The 21,237-nt window shown below is 42.3% G+C and overlaps 2 protein-coding genes across 12 annotated transcripts in view; one reads left to right on the forward strand and one right to left on the reverse strand.

The window, feature by feature from the left end:
- The window catches only part of mipol1 (mirror-image polydactyly 1), a 32,396-nt gene extending 22,220 nt beyond the window's left edge, over positions 1–10,176 (forward strand). For all 11 annotated transcript variants that reach the window (XM_078089130.1, XM_078089127.1, XM_040199771.2 and 8 more), the window contains 6 exons: positions 91–142; positions 224–394; positions 4,137–4,190; positions 5,999–6,060; positions 7,388–7,534; positions 9,814–10,176. In XM_078089130.1, the coding sequence (XP_077945256.1) occupies positions 91–142; positions 224–394; positions 4,137–4,190; positions 5,999–6,060; positions 7,388–7,534; positions 9,814–9,880 (553 nt within the window). In that variant the 3' untranslated portion in view covers positions 9,881–10,176. The remainder of the gene's footprint in view (positions 1–90; positions 143–223; positions 395–4,136; positions 4,191–5,998; positions 6,061–7,387; positions 7,535–9,813) is intronic.
- Positions 10,177–17,107: 6,931 nt separating this feature from the next.
- On the reverse strand, positions 17,108–21,216 carry foxa1 (forkhead box A1). The gene is made up of 2 exons (XM_040200563.2): positions 20,994–21,216; positions 17,108–19,386 (listed from the first exon to the last, which is right to left on the reverse strand). Exons 1-2 carry the CDS (start codon positions 21,057–21,059, stop codon positions 18,259–18,261), a joined length of 1,194 nt encoding a protein of 397 aa, XP_040056497.2. The 5' UTR covers positions 21,060–21,216; the 3' UTR covers positions 17,108–18,258.
- Between the last annotated feature and the right edge of the window lie 21 nt (positions 21,217–21,237).

The raw sequence follows: 21,237 nt of genomic DNA on the forward strand, positions 1-21,237 counted from the left end.
GTGGGGGGGGCTAACCCCCACTCCCTGTTATCAATGCACATGATTAGCAGCCATACGATTGATGCTGTGCACCATGTTGTGTCTCTTTAGGCACCTCGATGTTTCTCTGGAGGATCCTGACGAGGACACAGCAGAGGCACAGGTTCTCTTCAGTAACCAACTTCACAGCTTTTCATTATTATGGTTATTACTTGATCTGATCGATCAGTTGTTTATTGATCAGGACATGGACCAGCTCCTTTGCTGTGTTTGTGATGCCGACTCCGTCCAGAAGGTCCAACGGTTTGGTTCAGTTCTGGTTCAGCACTTACGGTTGGCAAGGCAACGGAGAAATGAAATCACCACCCAGGAGATGATGGCTGTGATGAAGGAGAGAGACAGCGCAATCGCCAAGGTGAGTTTACCCGTTTGCCTGTGTACCGATTTACCTGTCTGCCTGTGTACCTGTCTGCCTGTGTACCTATTTACCTGTCTTACTGTGTGCCTGTCTGCCTGTGTACCTATTTACCTGTCTGACTGTGTACCTGTCTGCTTGTGTACCTATTTACCTGTCTGCTTGTGTACCTATTTACCTGTCTGACTGTGTACCTATTTACCTGTCTGCCTGTGCCTGGTTCCCTTTCGACCTATAAATGGTAACCAAGGGTTACAGTTGTTATCAAGGGTCTACCAAGGGTCACAGAGGCCTCAACCTAAAAAATTTGAACATAAATATTTTGAATGTGTGAAAATGAAACAGTTGAGGCAAACATTGACATCAGGAGACGTTGTGACAAAAGCTGATGTTTACTGAACACACCTGTTTGCTCAGGTGTACGTGTGTCTGCTATCGGAAAGTAATCTTTATGCTGAATATTTACTTATGGAAACAGACTCTGCAGTTCTGTGTCTCAGAGAGCAACCTCACTTCACCTGCCATCACCTGGATTAGAAAAATATATGTGTGTGTGTGTATATATATATATATATATATATATATATATATATAATGTATGTACATATATATATACATTGATTTTTTTTTCTCCTTTCTACATAAACATGAAGACAAATAAAATTGTGTATTGTTCGAGCAAATTAATTGATTAGAATAGTGGTTCCCAAAATAAAATTAGAACAAATACATTTGCAAACCAGTTGAAAAGAAGATATGATAATGATGCACCTAATCGTCTGGAACTAAAGAGAGGAAGGATCTCTGACCAATAAGTAACAGATTATAGGATGATGATTATTTGAGTTTATTGCCCAAACTGGGATTTATTACCGACAATGCATCTGGATTCAAATATTGCTCTCTGTGGGAGGATGGGGGGGATAAGAAGATTGGTGACTGACACACTGCTGGAAGGATGACAGAAGGGCCGAGCCAGGAGAAAGTAGCTCCCAGCTTGTAGTGGGGCCGGTGGTGACTCAGAAGCTCCGCCTCCTCCGAATATGTTTGAGGGATGAAAAAACAAAAAACATCAGAAACATTCGTCTTTTCCGACTGCAGTCACCGTGGCAACAGGCTCTCAGTGGCACCATGGCAACGGTTGTTAGGAAGCAGAGGACAAGTGAAATGGTACTTTGAGTGTTGATGTAGTACTAGTAGAAATGAAGTAATACATGTACCAGAGATAAAGTAGTACTTTAATTTGTTAATGTGGTACTTGTAGGGAAAGTAGTATTTTTAGAGATGAAGTAGTACCTGTATGCACACGGCTCCATCTTTGCGTCTCTTGGTTCCGCCCCTTCCGCCTCACACCGTACCACACCCCATTTTAACACCCCCAAATCTCGACCTCAATGTTGCCACGGTAACAACCACCCGCCTCCATTAACCCCTCAAAACTGGGAGCTGTACTTAAGTCTCTGTTGAGCATCACCCAGTCTACTGACACTAACCCCGCCAATATCCCGCTCCACCATCTTTTAGCCCCAACCCACCCCCCCACTCCTCCATGGTAACACCTTAATCGGAGGAGAAGTGGAGGAGACAGAACACTACACTCCCCCCCCCACTGCTCATCTCTCAGGGATTATCTCACCGCTGCAGCCGGGACTTCTGGGTAATATTAGAAAGATGGGGGGGGGGGGCTTCATATCGCGCCGGCAGCTGTTCTTTATTGAGCTGATATCAAGTCCTTACAGGTTATTAAAGCTCACCTGGAAGGGATGGCGTTCACACACAGGAAGGTTGTGTGTTTGATTCCCACAGGCGGCCCTTGTCTGAGTCAGCTGTTGCTCGGCACATTACAACATTTACGGGGACTCATTTGTTCGATTGGTTGTGGTCTCTTTTTTAGGTTCTGACTGGAAAAAACAAACAGTGAAAACAAAAGTAGATCAAAAAAGTCTTTAAGAAAATAAAGCAATAGATATGACATATGTGTTTTAAAAAATGAAGTAATTAATTGCACATTTTGAAATTCATTATCCTCGATTAATAGCGATTAATGAATGTTGTTACAATGTTGTTTTTAATGAAATGTTGATTTTTCTTGTAAAGACTAAATCTTACAAGTAATGACTATTGACTTTAGAAAACATGTAATTAAGACACTGTTGTGCAATTTTAAATGTTATTTTAAATACAAAACTACACACATTTGATCACCTTGGAGGCAAATTTCACCTGGTGGAACGTGTTGAACTAGCAACTCCGATAACTAAGCAGATAGCTTAGCCGCTAGCTTAGCATAGCGGTGCGTAAAGTGGTCTGTTTGCCACTCACCCCCCTTCTGTTTGACACGTGGAGGAATCCTTTTGCACAGTTCTCTGCTGTATGTTGCGTCTGTTTGTTTTACTTGCAATACAAAAAGCTTTCTCCATCTTGATGTAACTGACTGCAGCTAGCGACCGTTTCCGCGGTCAACTTCTGGTTTACTCCCGGAAGTAAACAAACGTACGTTAACTACATTAAAACATTTTGTTGCATTAATCTTGGCCACATTAATCGCATAGATTAATGCGTTTATGTTGACAGCTGTAGTTATGATTGTTTCTATACTTTATGTGATGCTGCAGTGAGTCATGTGTAATTAATGCAACAATAAACAAGCAACTAAAACAAATATATGTTGATGATAATGTTTTAGTGGTTTTACCTCAGTTATGCTTACAGTACTTCTACAGGAGTACAACTAAACTGGTGTTAGCACTTCTGATGTCAAGTATTTCAGACTTGTTAGATGCTACTAGCTGATTAAGATTCACGTGTCCGAGCGCTCCTCCGGGATCACACGGCCGTGACCAGACCCCACAGAACAGACGTCAGGACCCACTTGAGCCTCTCAGAACCAGTGGTGCTAGTGGACCAACCAGTTGCCAGTAGAAGTCTCTGCATTGACGTCTTCTTGGTATTTTTCATTAGTTGCCTCAAAATACTTTTGCTCAGCGTTTGGTCTTCTCAACAAAAAACAAGATGGCGATGACAGAAAACCAAATTGGCAACAACTCAAAACCAAGATGGCGAGAACCCAAAACGATTGAGTTCATTTTTTTTTTCTTTTGTATAGCCCACAATTACAAATTCGATTCGATAAATACATACTACTTACAACAGCTGCGTGTGGTTCCTTTAATGCCAATCAAATGTTCTACAAACAGTACAAACGGTATACAATGACCAATGGAGTCAAACGTGGCACTGACACAAGACAAGAACAGAGACCAGTCCTTGGTCCCATGAAGATCATTCATCGTTTTCACCAGTGTTGTTTCTGTGCTACGATGCATGCAAAATCCTGACTGGAAATCCTCAAACAACACCTCTGGAGCAAGAGTAGTTTTATCAAGAAGAGGTTGAATTACAGCTACCTTGTTGAAGGACTGTGGTACATGTCCTGTCAACAAAGACACATTCATCATATCCAGTAAAGACTAAAGGAAAAACTTCCTTAAGCAGCTTAGTCGGAATCGGATCCAAGAGACAAAATTTAGACTTTGAAATTATAGAAGTCAGTTGATCAAGGTTGATGGAAGAGAAGCCATCCAAGTAGGTATCAGGGCCCACTGCTGCATCCAAGGTTCCTACATCCGAGGACGGGTCGCCACTGGTTGAAGGCAGGAGACACTCACTTCTCTCTTAATAGTCAGAATCTTATCATTGAAAGATGATCAGATCAGTAAATCCAAATTGCGTTTGTCTGCAGTGTAAACAATTGGAACAGGACGTGATGGAGGAGAGAAAGGAGCATGCACGAGAGGTAAACCACGCAGACACACACACATGCATAACAACACATCAACAACCTGTTCAAACGGGGTTAGTGTGTTACATTGTGTAATCAGTGTGTAGTTGGTTACAGTTTGTCACTAGTGTGTGTGGGTTGTGTAGTATGCGTTACACACAACACTGGGGTGTGTGTAGTGTGTTAAGCCTAGTTTATGCTTCTGCGTTTTCAGAGAGACGCAAGGACACGCATACACAAAAGGCGCCCCTTGCGTGTCCCTTGCGTGTCCCCTGCGTGTCCCTTGCGTGTCCCTTGCGTGTCTTTTCACGCCTCCTTGCGTGCGTCGACCCATTTTTCTAGACTAGCGTGTAAAGCGACGCAGCGTCCTGCAGCAGCAGGCTGTGATTGGTCCGCTGACTACGTCCTTTACGGAGTCTCACGTCTCCGTTTTCACAGCACAATACGGCCGTTATTAAAAGGAAGAACGTTTACGAGAGAACGGATCAGATTGAAGAGCTTTTAAATATGAGCGCTTGTACAAGCCGTCATTGGCGGACTATGAGGACGCCGGATGGCCTCTGATTCATGGAGGGAGATCTCCACCAACGAGGGGAACAAAGTCGTGGAGGAAAATACGGGACAAATGTGTCCTTGATGAAAAGCAGCAGTGTGGATGCACGGGGCAATAAAGTCTATGATCAATAAATAAAGCAACCAGCGACTTCCACACACAAAGACGTGACTCTCCAGGTCGTCTTCAACAAAACACGTGACTCCACCTGTTGTTCTGGAGGTGAATCGCTCTGCAACACACGCAGGACTTTACAACCAGGAAGTGAAAGGTGCGTCGACGCAGACGCAGAAACACGCAGCGGCCTTCACTGTGTGTCACTGGTGTGTGTAGTGTGTTACCGTGTGTGTGTGTGTGTGTCAGGTCTGGTAATGGGGTCCACAGGCTCTGAGGGATTAAAGTCTGCTGCTTTAATAACAGAAACACAAGCAGCAGCTGAGACAGAACCGCTGAGCCAAGACCCACAGACCAGGACCAGGAGTGAGACCAGGAGCTTTCCACAAGATCTTTGAAACAGAACAAAATCGCAACCATAAACCTTCCAAACTTGTTTCTGGATCTACTGTAGAGTCTGAAGAGACTAATTAAGTCAAATTAAGAGCCCCCTCCCCTAAGGTTGACCTTACCTCTCGATGATGAAGGTCTGGGCCGGCAGGTTTCACCACCCCCCCCAACCTTAACTCCTCATGTTAAAGGTCATCTATCACCTCATTTGGAAATTATTCTGATTAATAAATCTGGTTCTTTTGAAGACAGATATTTACTCTCTGGGTTTGGTTCTACTTTGATGTCTCACTTTAAACTCAATTCAAGGTTTAATTAGCATAGACGAGGAGGAGGTGGAGGAGGACACAGAGGTGGAGTAGAAATGGAAGCAGTCGGAGGAAGAGGAAAGTGGTGGAGTAGGAGGAAGTTGAGATGAAAGGGGAGGATTCGGAGGAGTAGGTGAGAAAAGACAAGAGAAGGGAAGAGACATTCTGTGAGTGTTTATTTTCAATCAAGGTCACAATCTTCTAGACGACAGCTCTTTTCCCACAATGCAACTGGAGTTTCCTGCCTGCTGTGTTCATACTGATGTTAGGTAATGAGGCAATTAGTTAATTAATCCTTTTCGAATTAGACTCACTGGGATCAAGATGAAGCCGTAAGACAGCACACACATATAAGACAAGACATCATCGTCTTCATCATCATCCTTCTGCTGCACCATGATTTCAATTGGCTTATTATCAGAAATTCAATGTGATTGACATTTCTTTTATCCAATCAGACGGAGCTGCTGAGGCGGAAGGACATTGACGTGGAGCTCCAGGTGCTACAAGCACCTCGAAGGTCAGTGTCTGTAAACTGAGTAGCGGCACCAGCATTATGTCATGTTTGAGGAAACTCTCCTATTCCCACAGTAACAAACCCATGAGGACCTGATTGGATCGTGCGTTTATTCAATTCCATCTGTTTGTCTGCCATCCTTAAAGCTTTTTTCATTTGACTTTAAAGAATGTTTTTTTGTTTTAAAAAATGACCGGATTCTCTCCCAAGCGTGCTTTTTTGCCGTCCTCAGCGACGTGACTGACGTGATTGCGGTTCTTTGCAGAGGCCTGCTACAGTTTTTATGTAGTCCAGGAGCCAAGCTTGTTTGCAGCCATTTTCTTCTCTAGTTCAGTTGTATAATTCGGTTTTGCTTTCTATTTTCATCTCTTTGGTAGATATATGCAGATCAGAGGCTACGCCTTGTTTAGTGGAACTATCTCTGGATCTGGCCTCTAAATCTGCACTGGTCTGTGAAAATCTGGTCGGGTCTTTACTGGATCCGTCTTTGGTAGATCTTGTCTTATGGATATGATTTCTGGTAAATCTGGATCTGGTCTGGTCTTTAGGGAATCTATCTCTGGACCTGGTCTGGTCTTTGCTAGATCCGTTTCCCTGTTGGGGTGGCGTGCTGCCAGTGTTGGGTTTCATCCACACAGCGTTTTGCAATGAGCCCAAACGGTTACATTTTGGTCTCATTTGATCAGAGCACCTTCTTCCACATGTTTGCTGTGTTTCTCACGTGGTTTGGCACAAACTCCAATTTGGATTTATTGAGGTTTACTTAATGATAATAAATGGTCAACAGCGTCTTTCGTCTTCCCGCTTTTCCATAAAGTCCAGATAAATGGAGTACAGATTCTCCCCCCTTAGCTGTGGATCTTTGTGTATATATGTGCATGTATGTATGCATGTATGCATGTATACATATGCATATGGAATCACACCCAAGAAGACTTGAGGCTGTAATCGCTGCCAAAGGTGATTCAACAAAGTATTGAGCAAAGGCTGTGAATACTTATGTACATGTGATGTTTTCGTTCTTTATTTTGAACAGATTTGCAAAAATTTGCGAAAAACATTTTTCTCTTTGTCATTATGGGTTGTTGTGTGTAGAATGTTGAGGAAAATAATGAATTTAATCCATTTTGGAATAAGGCTGTAACATAACAAAATGTGGAAAAAGTGAAGCGCTGTGAATACTTTCCGGATGGACTGTATATGTATATGTATATGTATATGTATGTATATGTATATGTCTATGTATGTATATGTCTATGTATGTAATGATGATCCAGTCATAATGCAGAACAAACATCCTGTTCTCTGCTCCCACCTCCCCCCCCCTCAGCTTCCAGGACCTCCATGCCCCCCTTCCCAGCGATGGAGGGTCTCCACTGGCTTTGGTGCAGCAGCTGTCCAACGAGAAAGAGAATATGGGGGCGGAGCTTCAGCGCTGTCGGGAGGCCGAGCGAGAGGCCAGCGAGAAAGTCCTCAAGTGAGACTCGTTACAATGTCTTCAAATAAGCCATCTTTATGTTCTTTTGTCTGCTGAAAGGCTTCCAGTGTTTCTTTATTACTAAACATAGACTGGATAGTTTTGAGGACCAGGAACCTGACTGTACATCCCAGTTGTTTTGTCAAGCCTGACATCTTACACCTAGAACAATACTACATATAACTACGACTAAAAGCATATCCATTTCAACAATGAACATTATCAGGTCAACATTTTACATTTTCGACCATTTCGTTGTGAGACTGGTCATCTGTTCTACACTTTTTCCTCGGAGTCTCACATGGACTTTCATCCAAGGGGAGAGTGGAGGCATCGGAGAGGAAGAATGTTTCAGAAGAAATGGACACATCTTTAGAATCTTTTAAAACAAAGAGATTTGTTAAAGTCATCTTAAATCAGCAGAACATGTTCGGAAGGCTGTTACAGCTATCACAGAGTAGAACAAATCATTGTGACATTCTGACAATTACTTACCACCATCAACATGGACCTTTTACAAGTCTTCCCCTTTTTCAAGCAGGTCTGAAAAGATTTCCGGGTCCACTTTGGTCCCAGACAGTCGGTGTAAATGATCTGATCTCTGCATCAGCAGTCAGGCCAAATTTTGCAACAACTGTACAGAAAAAAAATGTCATTTGTGGTTGTTATCAGGTTGCAAAATCCAAATTCAATATTTATTGGTCAGTTTCAAAACATGCTTAACCTGATTGGTGGAAGTTCTGGAAATCACTCAACTACCTTGACGTATTTCTGCTTTTTTACTTAACAAGCATTTTCTAATAAATCAATAAAAATAATCATAAAGCTAATCATTTGTTAATCTTACCACAGCTCAGAATGGCACCAGAACAGCCACAAAGGTCACAAGGTCATTATGATCAAGATGAGTGTCAAGAAAACCCGGTGGACAAACTGGAGACAAAAAATGATTTAAAAGTTAACACACAAAATGTGATACACACATTTCATGCATTGTCTACCCGTACCGAGGGACTTTGAAATGATTGTGGCTTTAAGCTCATGTCTATCCATATGCAATGCAAAGTCAAGTCCTTGACACTGGATAATGACTCCATTCCTACAATTGACTCTGTAACAGTTGAATCAACTTTTTGCAGTGTGATTTCAACTTTGCACTTCAACACTTTTGCTTAACACCGAAAAATTAACACAAGAATTTCGCTTTGTAGTCTCATTTCAGGCTTGGATGAAAATTCCTTTTTGTGTTTGGTGCTGCTTCCACTGCAGTGAAGAGAGAACACAGACATCAGCTTATTCCTTTATTATCATAAGATTCATCCATAATCTCACGTTTCAGACAACGGACACACAGACGGCTCAATAACAGCTGGAAGTTTAGGAGTGTGTGTACATGTGTGTGCGTCTGTACGTGATTCTGTGTGTGTGTGTAGATAGATGTTTACTGAGTTGACGTCTCCCTCAGAGAGTCACCGGGGTGTTAAAGGTTCTTGTGAATCATTTGAGGTCCACTCTGAGACCAGAGTTTTTTTCCATCAGTAACATGTGTCTGTTTCTAACCGCCGTCAGAGACTCCGGGATGTGTTCACACACTTGTTAAGCGTGTTGGACTAAGGAGATTTGGTTCCGATGATTCATATTCAGTGGACATCGGAGCAAGTGTCTCAGGGAGAATTAATCCTTGCTGGTCTGGGATGACGCTGAATAACGAGGATTCTTCTCATCTCATCAGAGTGAAGATGAAGGGATGAGATTCATGATGAAAGCAGCTTAAGTCGTCCTCCTGGGCTCAAACCTGCAGCTTTCTGCTCTAATTTGGCTGCCAGTGGGGGGCTCGCCGGCTCTGAAGAGCCTCCCAAGTTTGTGAATAGTGCAGAGAGGAATATTTACTCTCTGGAGTGTGTGTGGGGGGGTGATGGAAATCTGCTGGTTATTAGAGACAGGAAGTTTAATTTGCTTTTGGAGGGAAGAGACAGAGAGAGTCGAAGTTAGAAAGTCGTCCAGGGTCAACATCTCATCATCTGAGTTCTCCTCCTCCACCCAGACCCACAGGGTAATATCCACAAACCGACAATAAGCACCTTCATCACTGAGCAGGTGGAGATGTGATCAGGTAGAAACATCCTCACTGCAGGCGGAATCTTTGAAAGTCGCCTCTTTAACTGGACGCATCAGAAGAAAGCTCAGTACTTTTACCAATGACAAGCGTGGTCCTTTACTAAGAAGTACTTGCTGTCTGCTAGTGGTCACTGTGGATTGAGCCCCCCTCTCCCTCTCAGGTTGGAGCGGCTGGTCGAGGTGCTGAGGAAGAAAGTCGGGACCGGAAGCCTCCGAGCCGTCATGTGATCTCCTCTCAGATATCACAAAGAACTGTGTCTCCTGTCTCCTACCTGCTACCTCCTATCTCCTGTTGCCTCTCTTCAGATGAGCACCTACAGCTCTGTTATCATTTAGATTTTATACATCTTTTAATATGTATTAATACAAGTATTCTTTCTTTCTTGTTTATCTTAAACTAATCTCTTGAGAACTTTTGGAATTTGTGTGTCCTGATCATGAAATATGACATTATATTTGAATTGATTTTTTTTATATTTATCAGCTTAAATGTGAATTAAATCTTGGTCCCAAAATTAACTGAACATTATGAGCGAATGCTTCTGTCTCCAATTGTTCACAAGGTTGGTGCTGTATCCATCGCCTAGTGTGTGTGTGTAGAGGCCACGCCTCCTTCCTCGCCCAGTGTGTGTAGAGGCCACGCCCCCTTACTCGCCCACAGTGTGTGTGTAGAGGCCACGCCTCCTTACTCGCCCACAGTGTGTAGAGGCCACGCCTCCTTCCTCGCCCACAGTGTGTGTATCGAGGCCACGCCTCCTTTCTCGCCCTGTACGTGTATAGAGGCCACGCCTCTTACTCTGACACAGTGTGTGTATAGAGGCCACGCCTCCTTCCTCGCCCACAGTGTGTGTATAGAGGCCACGCCTCCCTCGCCTCCACAGTAAGTATCATTAGCCACTTCTCAATACCTAGAATGCCGAGAACGACTTGCATACTCAGGAGTCCAGACTCAGAGGTTTGGAATAGCAGCTGACTTGATGACGTCAACTGGTCTTGCTAATGAATTTAATACAGTTCTTGACCTTATTTTACTATCAAGCTTTTATTTTGTTCTGAAATTAAAAAATAGTATATATAATCAGCCAGAGGAAACCCTTTTAAATATATTTATCAGACATTGAATGAGTGAGATCAGAACTGCTGTCCAGTCTGTAATGTTTCTGATGAAGATGAAGAGGAGCAGCTGAACTTTACTGGATTACACTGAGATGTGTATATCTAATATTTATTCACGTTAAACACAAAGTACAGAGATGGTGTGATAAAGTAACAATAATGAATCCGTTCATGTTTTAATGGAAAGGGACACATTCCACACACACACCTACCGTTTGTCTCAAACATCAAGAGGCTGATAATTAGTGTGGTCCTTGTACAGGTAAATGCACAAACATCACTAGAAATGAAGTTGAACCTCTTCTGTGTGTCTACATCGATAGTGATTAATATAGTATTTAATATCTATGATACAGTGACAATGAGGCTGTAGGTGGAACCATGAAATGAATAGAAACATTCAAGCATGTAAGCAAGCAGCTCACCACACATGAAAGAAACATGTACTTCTTATTATTACATTTAAAGTCCCTTTGAAGCTGACGTCCTGCTGCCGGTTTAGAGTCTCGATGACTCCTCGTGTCCTTAAATTAAAGCATTATTCGTTTTAGTGGACAACGATAGACAGTACAACAGGCCTCACTGACACAACGTTGTAGTTCTACTGCGCCCAAGTGAGGTTTGAAATTATGAAACTAAACTCTGGCCTCAAACAAACGTAACGTTACCAGTGAACAAACAGATGAAACGCTATGAACACTCGAGTCCTGATAGTTGTATCTCCTGTATAATCGCCATGGAGACGTGAACACCAGCGGGCATCTGACCGAAGCCTCCTGGAGAACAGGCTGCGATGAGCGGAGGAGTCACCTCACATCCTGGAGCTCATTGTCAACGTGGCCATTTGGATCACACAAGAACGGTCTGCTCTGATGCATTCTGGGTAAAATGGAGGCGGCGTTTCACATCCGGGTATTATGACGGTTCTCGGCGAGATGCAAACTAATGACCCTTCATAAGTCCATAAGAAGGACACGCGAGGACACAAGAACGCATATTGATAAAAGGGCAACTATGTGACCCTGTCGAGACGTCAGCCAGAACGCCATGCGTGGGCGGAGCTTTGTCGCCTTATTCGCGCCCATTAAAAGCAGAGGAAGTCTGACCTCCTTTACATTTTCATGATGTGTAAAATAAAGAGTTAATATTCAATTTTGTTAATATTTATAGTTGAGTTACAACAAATCATTTCTCTTTTTAATGTGATGTATATTTCCTCGACAGAAAACTGATTCCAATTTAGTCCAAGAATGAATAAAACTTCTGATCCTCCTCCTCCTCCTCTTCCTCCTCCTCCTCCTCCTCCTCTCTGTTTATTTATGGATGTGACTAATAGGAGGAAGCTGCTCCTCTCTTCCTCCTCTTCCTCCTCTTCTCCTCCTCCTCTCTGTTTATTTAAGGATGTGACTAATAGTTGGAAGCTGCTCTGACTTCTTGTTCCCTAAAAACTTCTAATTAAAATTTAACTTTGACAACTTTCAACAAGTAGGATTAAAGTAAAAAAGATGGAGCTTCCTCATCTTCGTCTTCATGATTTCGGTTCTGAAACCATTCGGATTGGAACATTTCTCCATCAGCACACATTACTTTCTCCATCAGCACAAAGTACTTCTTCACCATAATGAAGTGCCTGTCAGGGATGTTGCGTGGGGAAAAAGGCAGGACTCAAACGCAGAGTTTGCGGGAAACAAAAAGGACTTTAATAGTCAAAATGCACAAACGCAAAAGGCCAACGGGCAAAAACACACACAGGAACAAGGAACCTCCAGGACGATAGACGATGGACAACAGACACACACACTTAAATACACCAGGGAGGGGCAGGTGATTGGACACAGGTGGAAACAATCAGACAATCACAGGGGACGACAGGACAAGGCAGGAAGTGACACGACCCAGGGAGAACAGAGGCAAGAACTACAAAATAAAACCAGACGTTAACCCAAACCGTGACAGTGCCAACTCTGCCAGTACAAAGTATGAGATGAAGACGGCCACTATGCCGTATACTCCATTAGTATGTACTTCATACTAAAGTACATACAGGGGGGGAAGGAAGTAATAATAGTAATAATACTAAAAACAGGTAGTAATAACATAATAATATTAATATTAACAATAATAATAACACTATTAATCACATTGTCGATAATGATAACTAGAATAATAGTATTAATATTGAAAATAGAGCCAACAATAATAATAATGGAAACATGTTTCATATGTAATCAAATCAAATCAATGACTCGATCACAGGAAAGAAAAGTCTCTGAATCAACTTTAAATTAACCAACAGTTATTCAACGATTTTATTTAATTTTTGCTGATTTTCCAATTTCCAAGAAATTTTACAGACAAAAGTTGTCATCAGCATGCATCTGTTTGTGTATGCGTGTGTGTCCCCCCCTGCCGCCTGGTTACCATGGTAACGGCGGACCACTCGTGGTCATCTTGGGTGTTCTGGTTTAATCCTGCAGCCGGTAATCTGCTTGTTCTGAAGAAAGACTCAGTTTGTAGGAGCTCCAACTTCTGACGCCACCTGGGAGAGGGGGGCGTGTGTGTGTGTGTGTGTGTGTGTGTGTGTGTGTGTGTGTGTGTGTGTGTGTGTGTGGGTGTGTGAGAGAACTCATGAGTCTTACACATCCTTGTGTTGATGTTTGCATCAGAAGCTTTGCTCTCTGATTGTCTGGCAGGTGATCTTAATATTTCAATAAGTTCAATAAAATTTGCACACATATGTATGTCTGGCTATATATATATATATATATATATATATATATATATATATATATATATATATATATATAACGGACATTTTCATTTAAAAATATGTGTATGTATATATATATATACATATTTTACGCACAGATATATTAGTACATGTGTGATATATGTGATGGTTTCGTCCACAAAGTGCACCACTGTCTGCCCCCCCCCCCCCCCCTTCTTTGTCTTCTTTTCTTCTCCTCTCTCTTATTCTGGAGAGGATTTCTTCTTTGCTCTTTTTGTGGTTGGAGCACAATCGTGTTATTGGAGATAATTAATTCCAATCCCCCTCCAAAGGGCTGAGTGGTCCCCCGTGCCCCCCCCCCCCCCCGGGCCCCCGGCCCCAGCCCTATCTTTCTAGGTAGCGAATGAAAGGCGAGCAGAAGAAAGGGACGACATTTCCCTCCATAAGGCTTGGAAGGAGAGAAAAGCTTCACTCAAATGATGCTGGGACCCCGGACCCCCCCCCCACCTCCCCTTGTGCCAGGAACATATGGCTCGCATTACAACAGACTGGGTGGCACAGGGACCCGGTACATGTTTACTGGTTTGGAGGAGGAAGTACTGCGATACAGCACTGTAGGACAAGTAGCCCCTCACAGCTCAGTTACAATGTTCCTAAAAGTATTACAATAGATTTACTTAATTCAGCCTATATTTCAAATGAAAGATTTTACATCACTAGTTTTGGTTTTGTTCATACTTTATTTCCTCTGAAGTTTACAATTTTTCTGAACAAATGAAGTTAAGAAATAGTTCTGCACGTTACTGCGTTATAAATGCGTTACCGTAACAACCAATGATGTCATCATACATTAACTCTGCTGCGTGCTGAGAAAATGCAGAAAAGTACTGCGCCTTTAAATGGACATTTTCATTTAGGATGAGGCGACTGTGGGTGAGGGTTCAGGTGACAGTCGTCCTCCAATCAGAGGGTTGTCGGTTCGATCCCAGGCTCTGCTAACCCGCATGTCCATGTGTCCTTGGGCAAGACACTTAACCCAACGTTGCTCCTGTAGCTGCGACTACAGTGTGTGGATGTTAGTGACTGATGGGCCGGTGTCACTGTGTGTGGTTCTCCTGTCATCAGTGTATGAATGATGTCATCAGTGTGTGAATGGGTGTGAATGGGTGAATGATGTCATCAGTGTGTGAATGGGTGTGAATGGGTGAATGATGTCATGTAGTATTCAAGCGCTTTGAGTGGTCAGAAGACTAGAAAAGCGCTGTACAAGTACCGTCCATTTACCATTTAGAATCTTCACCAGGCGATAAAGGAAAGCCACTGCCAACCGGAGGTGTCTTACCACCGCAGTATACGGGCCTAAAGTACTACGAGCCTGAAGTACTACGAGCCTGAAGTACTACGCGCCTGAAGTACTGCGAGCCTGAAGTACTACTTGAAGCGCCACGCCGCGGTTAAAGCCCTCTAGCTACAAACCACCAGTGGAGAGACTTGTGCAGACTACGCTGATGCGGCGTGCAGAAGGACTGTGGACAAACCAACGAAGAAGAATGAAGCGTCCTTAGAACGGCAGCGAATGAGGCGGGTACGAGCCTCTGAACACGCAGCAACACGCGGCGTGAGGACAACACACGAGATGTGTGAAACGTTACAACGAGCACCGACTCAGTGACGACATGCAGACTCACACAGTCTGAGGTCGGAGGGATGGATAAAAAAGTAGAAATGAAGTTAATTTGATTGGTTGATTTATTTATTGTGAAACTGCTCAACCTGTATCACTGAAGTACTCAACTGTGTTTTTTTTCTCTTTTTCAAAACAAAACCAGTCTTTACAGATTAAAAAGTATTTTTTGTGCTAGACCACTTTACCTCATTAACAGGGAGCCTCACTACTGAACACATGCAGCATGTGTTCAGTAATAACACACTAACCCCTTCAAAAAAATAAATAATAAATATATATATATATATATATGCATATATAACAATGTTATAACAATGTTAAAATATATAAGAATATACATATATATATATATATATATATATGTATGTATGTATATATATATATATATATATATACCATCTGCTAGATACCAGATCAATAACCTCTGGATAAACTATATCACCAGATAAATGTCTTTAGTAGAATAACTGAGTTCAAAATGAGTAACTGAGTTTGTTTGCATTACAAATCATATTTACCACAGGAAGAAAATAAAGTAAATAAAACTAGAAGCGCTGTGACTTACGTGGTTATAGATATGTATATATATAATATTATATATCATATATATATATGCTGTATGCCGAGGCCTCTCCTGTACTACTGCTCACCTGTGACTGGTTCCAATACTGTTACCAAGACAATTGTCCGGAAGTGGCTCCTTTTACACACACAATCTCAAACAAACACATCTACACAAACATGTCCGCGACCATCTTTGCTTTTAGCTCAGTCAAAAAAGACCAGAAACGCTGCAAGTAACATTGACGATAATGTACCTCTCGTACCTTATTACTAAGTACAAGATGGTTTTGTCTGTTTTCTTCTTTTGTGCATTTATTTATTCAATATGAGTTAGTTTGTTAACACAAATAAATACATAAGTTAAATCATTTTGGCGAAGGGTGCCCTTTTGTTTTGTTTTGAGTTTTCAGTATATATATATATATAAGTATATAATATATATATGTATACATATATATATATGTATGCTTCTCCTGCGCAGTGATACAGAACGCTCGGGTCAATCTGAACAGCAACTGTACATTATCGCTCAATAATTTACCCCTCGTGACTCACTCTCAACCAATCAGAACGCAGGATTTCATCTACCTGTATTATAAATATACACACACACACACACACACATATATATATACATATACAGTACATATACATATATATGTATATGTACATATACATATATATGTATATGTGGAGGTAGAGTCTGAATGTATATATATATATGTATATATATACATATATATATACATATATCTGAATGTATATATATATATATGTATATATACATATATATATATATATATACATATATACATTCAGATATATGTATATATATATATACATTCAGACTCTACCTCCACTAACACACTAACTACCTGCAGCACTTACATTGGACTTATAACGGTTCTTATCTACAGCAAGTTGTAATTCGGCTTATTTGATGAAATTTCACTTTCTTGTTTCTTGTTCATCTGAGTTTGTGTCCTTATGGTTGAAATGTTCTTATTGTAAGTCGCTTTGGATAAAAGCGATGATAAATGACATGTGATGTAATGATATACATATACGTATATATATGTATGTATATATATAATGTGTGTACATACATACGTTTATACATACATGGGGCCAGCCTCGGTCTGTGTTGTCGGGTAATTAGCGCATCATTTGGGGATTATTAAAGACATTTCATGGCTTAGCAGAAGAATAAAAGAAAAAGCTTCAGATGAAAGTGAAATGTGCAGAGTTCAGGTTAAAACCCACAGAGGAGGTCTGCAGGAGGCTCACTGTGCCGGCCGTGTTTACTGGCATGGGTGAGGAGGGGGAGGGAGGGAGAGAGACGGAGAGAAAACCCACATTTTAAAGAACAAATCAATAAATGTTTTATTGTTTTATTTGGAAATGACAGAATAAGTTAACAACATGAAGAAGAAGAACATGCAGCAAAGTCAAAAACCAACACACAACAAGGACAAGCTGGAGGTCACAAACATCCTTCCTCACTTCCTCACGTCCCTTGTTCCTCCGTTTTTGAAGAAGAAGAGGAAGACAAGGAAGAAGAAGATGCAAACAAAGAGAAAAGGAGAGGCAGAGGATAAGCAAGTGGAAGAAGAGGAAGAGGAAGACGACCTCCAGCTTCATGCACATGATAAGAACAATTGTCAACCAGAGTCACTGATGGACAGAAGCTGCAGTTTAAATACAACAGGAAGTTTAAATACAACAGGAAGTGAGTCCTTTTACACACAGAATCTCAAACAAACATATCTACACATATATGTCTATAGATAAATACAGATATGTATGTGTATATATTATAGGATAGTCTTGTACTAATAATTGGATCAGTAGATACGTGATGACACGTAGGTTTGATCAGAAATTTGCCTGGACACAGACGCCACACAGCCGGCCCTTTAGACCAGGATCTTTAATCTGCGTGGGGGGTCGTGACCCCTCAGGAGGTCAGCAAAGAGGCAGGCGAGGTCATGGGAGAAATGAATCCTTCTCATATTTCCAATCAAAATGATTCTTTTGACCTTGAAGTTGTTCAAATCTTTTTCTCCAGCTGACGCTCTGGGCCGTCTGAGGGGCCTCAACTCATTAAATATAACTAATGACCAGGGAAATTTTCATTTATTATTTAAATAAGATTCTAAAATGTTTGAAATGACACTGATCATCAATAAAGCCCCGTCTGCTTGTTCTAATTAGAAGACGTCCACTGGAAGTTAGAGTTGTGGGGTCCGGGCCACAAATATTTAAATCCAGTAAATGAGATCAGTTGTTAATCCAGATGTTTCTAAAATGTATCATCTGGAGCACAAGGACCTTCTAGTTGTTTGTGACTCACTATGTAAAAGGAGGATTCAGACCTGGGGTCAGTTTGAATGGCCGAGTATTAAGGCGTCTCTTTGAGTTTCGGTCCTGAGTCCTGGTTCAGGAGTTCAGTTCCAGCTCTGTGTGCAACTCCAGGATGGCAGCATGCAGGAAGTCCAGAGGAGAGGACTAGGAGGTGTTGAGGAGTGGTCTGGGGTAGACCCCCTGGTAGTAAGAGGCCTCCAGTGGCTCCACGGCCCGCCCCCCGGCCCCATAGGAGGAATACTGCAGCGCCTCGTAGGCCTTCAGGTCCAGTTTGTGCTGCTGCTCCGAGGATGACATTAAGTTATTGATGGAGAAGGGGTGGTTGAAGGAGTAGTGGGGGTCTCCCTTCAGGTGCAGCTGGGACTCGTGCGCCATGGAGTGGGGGGGCGACGACAGGGAGGACAACAGCTGGGAGCCAGGCACCTTGGAGTCCAACGGCCCACACCCCCGCAGGTCCAGGCCCGGAGGCGAGGACGCCTGGCTGGAGGAGGCCAGCGAGGAGGGGTCCAGCAGCCCTGGGGGTTTGTCCTTGCATGGCGACGCCCCCCCGCTCAGCTCCTTCCTTCCGTCGGACTTGCTCGGGGGCCTTTTGTCGCACTTGAACCTTTTTTGGCGCCGCAGGTAGCAGCCGTTCTCAAACATGTTACCAGAGTCTGGGTGCAGAGTCCAATAGGACCCCTTCCCCGGCTTGTCGGGCGAGCGCGACACCTTTACGAAGCAGTCGTTGAACGACAGCGAGTGCCGGATGGAGTTCTGCCAGCGCTGCTGGTTCTGCCGGTAGTACGGGAACAGGTCCATGATCCACTGGTAGATCTCGCTTAGCGTCAGCATCTTGCTGGGCGCCTGTTGGATCGCCATGGTGATGAGGGAGATGTAGGAGTAGGGGGGCTTGGCGTGCGGGTAGCTCCTCCTGAAGGCCTTGTTGTCGCGGCCTCGGTTTAGCCCGCCACTGCCGTACGCCACGCCGGGGCTCATGGCGGGACTTAAGGCACCGTACGGGTTCAGGCCCATGGACGCCTGCTGGGCCGACGTCATACCGGAAGGGCTCAAGGTCCCGCCCATGGAGGCCACGCCCCCTCCTAGACCTGACATGGTCACCGGAGCCGGGCCACCCATCCCCCCCATCCCACCCACCGGAGGGGGGCTCAGGCCGGTCCCGCCGTACGACATGTTGAAGGACCCGGACGTGGTTCCGCTGCCACACATGTAACCCGACATGGATCCCATCCCGAGACCAGAACCCATCCCACCGCCCGCCATTGGAGAGTAGACCTGCACAGAGACCAGAGACAGACCAGTTACACCAGAACGTAAGACCACAGCAGAACTCAGTGAGAAAATAACCAGTCAGACCAGAATCCCCTCGGGACCCCCACCCAGCCTTGCTTTGTAATTATAAATCAATAATAAACCGGATGAAAATATTTCACCTCAGGTTTTGTGAATATTCACATTTGGAAAATGATTTAGTTTAAAAGCAGAGATCTAGTGAACAAGACTCATTAATGGTGTTTGAATCCTTTTAGTTAATTAATTGTATTAATAATCCAATAATTTGAATATATAGATTAATATATATATATATATACATATAGATATATGTTGTATTATTATAGAATAAAAAATATTTGTCACTGACGCGCTTCATATATAATTTGATCAACGCGTTTAGATTTTAAATGAAACCAGAAGCAAATGATTGCATTATTATTATTTTTAATTTGTATTATTATTATTGTTATCATTTATTATTATAATCATCATGATCAGCAGTTTCTTTCTCCGTTTTCTCCTGCGCCGATGTGAGACGGCGGAACTCTTCAATCCCATGATAATATCTCTTTATATTTGCATATGTTTATATTCATGTATATATATATATTTATATATATATATATAATATTGCATGTAGAATTAGAAGCACTAGATAATATTTGAACATTGACAACATCATTTTGTAACTTTTCATTTGATCCGCTCGAGACTGTTTCTCCGCTCTGACCATTAATACAATAATAATATTATATAACATAAAACCTTCAAACTAGAATTTCGATACAAATATTGAAATATGTTAATATTAATATTCTGTGACGCAAATTAAACAATCACAGATTTTAAATAAATCAAATTCAGCTGATATTTTTATCAATTCTCTTGACTTGACTTATTTATCTTATATATAAATAATATCTATAAGACTAATAATGTAAAGGTATTTAGTCATTAAAAATCATATTTATCATCTTAAAAACTAAACATGAGATTTACTCCGATAATCCATTTATTATTAAGTTATAAATTTGTGATTTTATCAAACGAATTGCCGATTTATTTTCGTTCAAGCATCCTTATAAAAAGACGTATTATGCTCTCTGAACCGCCTCGATTATTAATTCGTACATCAAGAGAAAAATGTTTATCTTCGATCGGACGGAGAAATTCCACGTTATTATTATTGTGATTATTAACTATTGTTATGGTTGTATTATAATGTTTTGTCATTATTTACTACAACTATGATCGTTTGTATTATTACGTTTTATTATCATTGTTATTTATATGCTTTTCGTAATTGTTGTTGTAGTTATTTGTATTGTTATAAATCATATTTCAAAGCTGTTTTTAAATTTAAATTTGTTTCCCTTCTGAAAACAAAATAAAGTTTAACTTTGATCAAATAACTTCCGTGTGCAATAAAATTAGTCACAAAATGTGTAGTAACGCTGCGCGCTTCGCTTCTCCTAAATTTAACACTTTCTACTAATGCGGACCAATCGGACCCGGATCGGACCCGGATCGGACCCGGATCGGACCGAGGCTGTCGCAGCCTCTCAAGGCCGTGAAAGCGGCCCTAAAGCCGGCAGAGAGTCACCGACCTCCTCGCTGTAGTATCCGCTCCAGTCCGGAGCCTCGTGCCCTTCCATCTTCACGGGGCCGAGCATGGCGGGAGCCCGCGACCGGAACGCAAGTCCTGCAGGTCCCGCTCCTGCTCTGCTGGTCCCCGGTCTAAGTATCGGTGCGGGTCCTGGTCCCGTTCAAAGCGATCCGATCCGAGCCAAGAGGAGCAGAGAGGAGCAGAGAGACGTAGTGCTGAGAGGAGGAGATGACCTGAGGTCTAAT

Source organism: Gasterosteus aculeatus, chromosome 15, assembly GCF_964276395.1.
Source record: "Gasterosteus aculeatus chromosome 15, fGasAcu3.hap1.1, whole genome shotgun sequence".
Classification (NCBI taxonomy): Eukaryota; Metazoa; Chordata; class Actinopteri; order Perciformes; family Gasterosteidae; genus Gasterosteus; species Gasterosteus aculeatus.

Bases quoted from the DNA above. Each gene is read 5' to 3' on its own strand.
- foxa1 (XM_040200563.2), bottom strand. From the start codon at position 21,059: ATGCTCGGCCCCGTGAAGATGGAAGGGCACGAGGCTCCGGACTGGAGC. The intron at 19,387-20,993 runs GTCGGTGACTCT...GTCTCTGTGCAG, and splicing joins GCGGATACTACAGCGAGGAG to GTCTACTCTCCAATGGCGGG.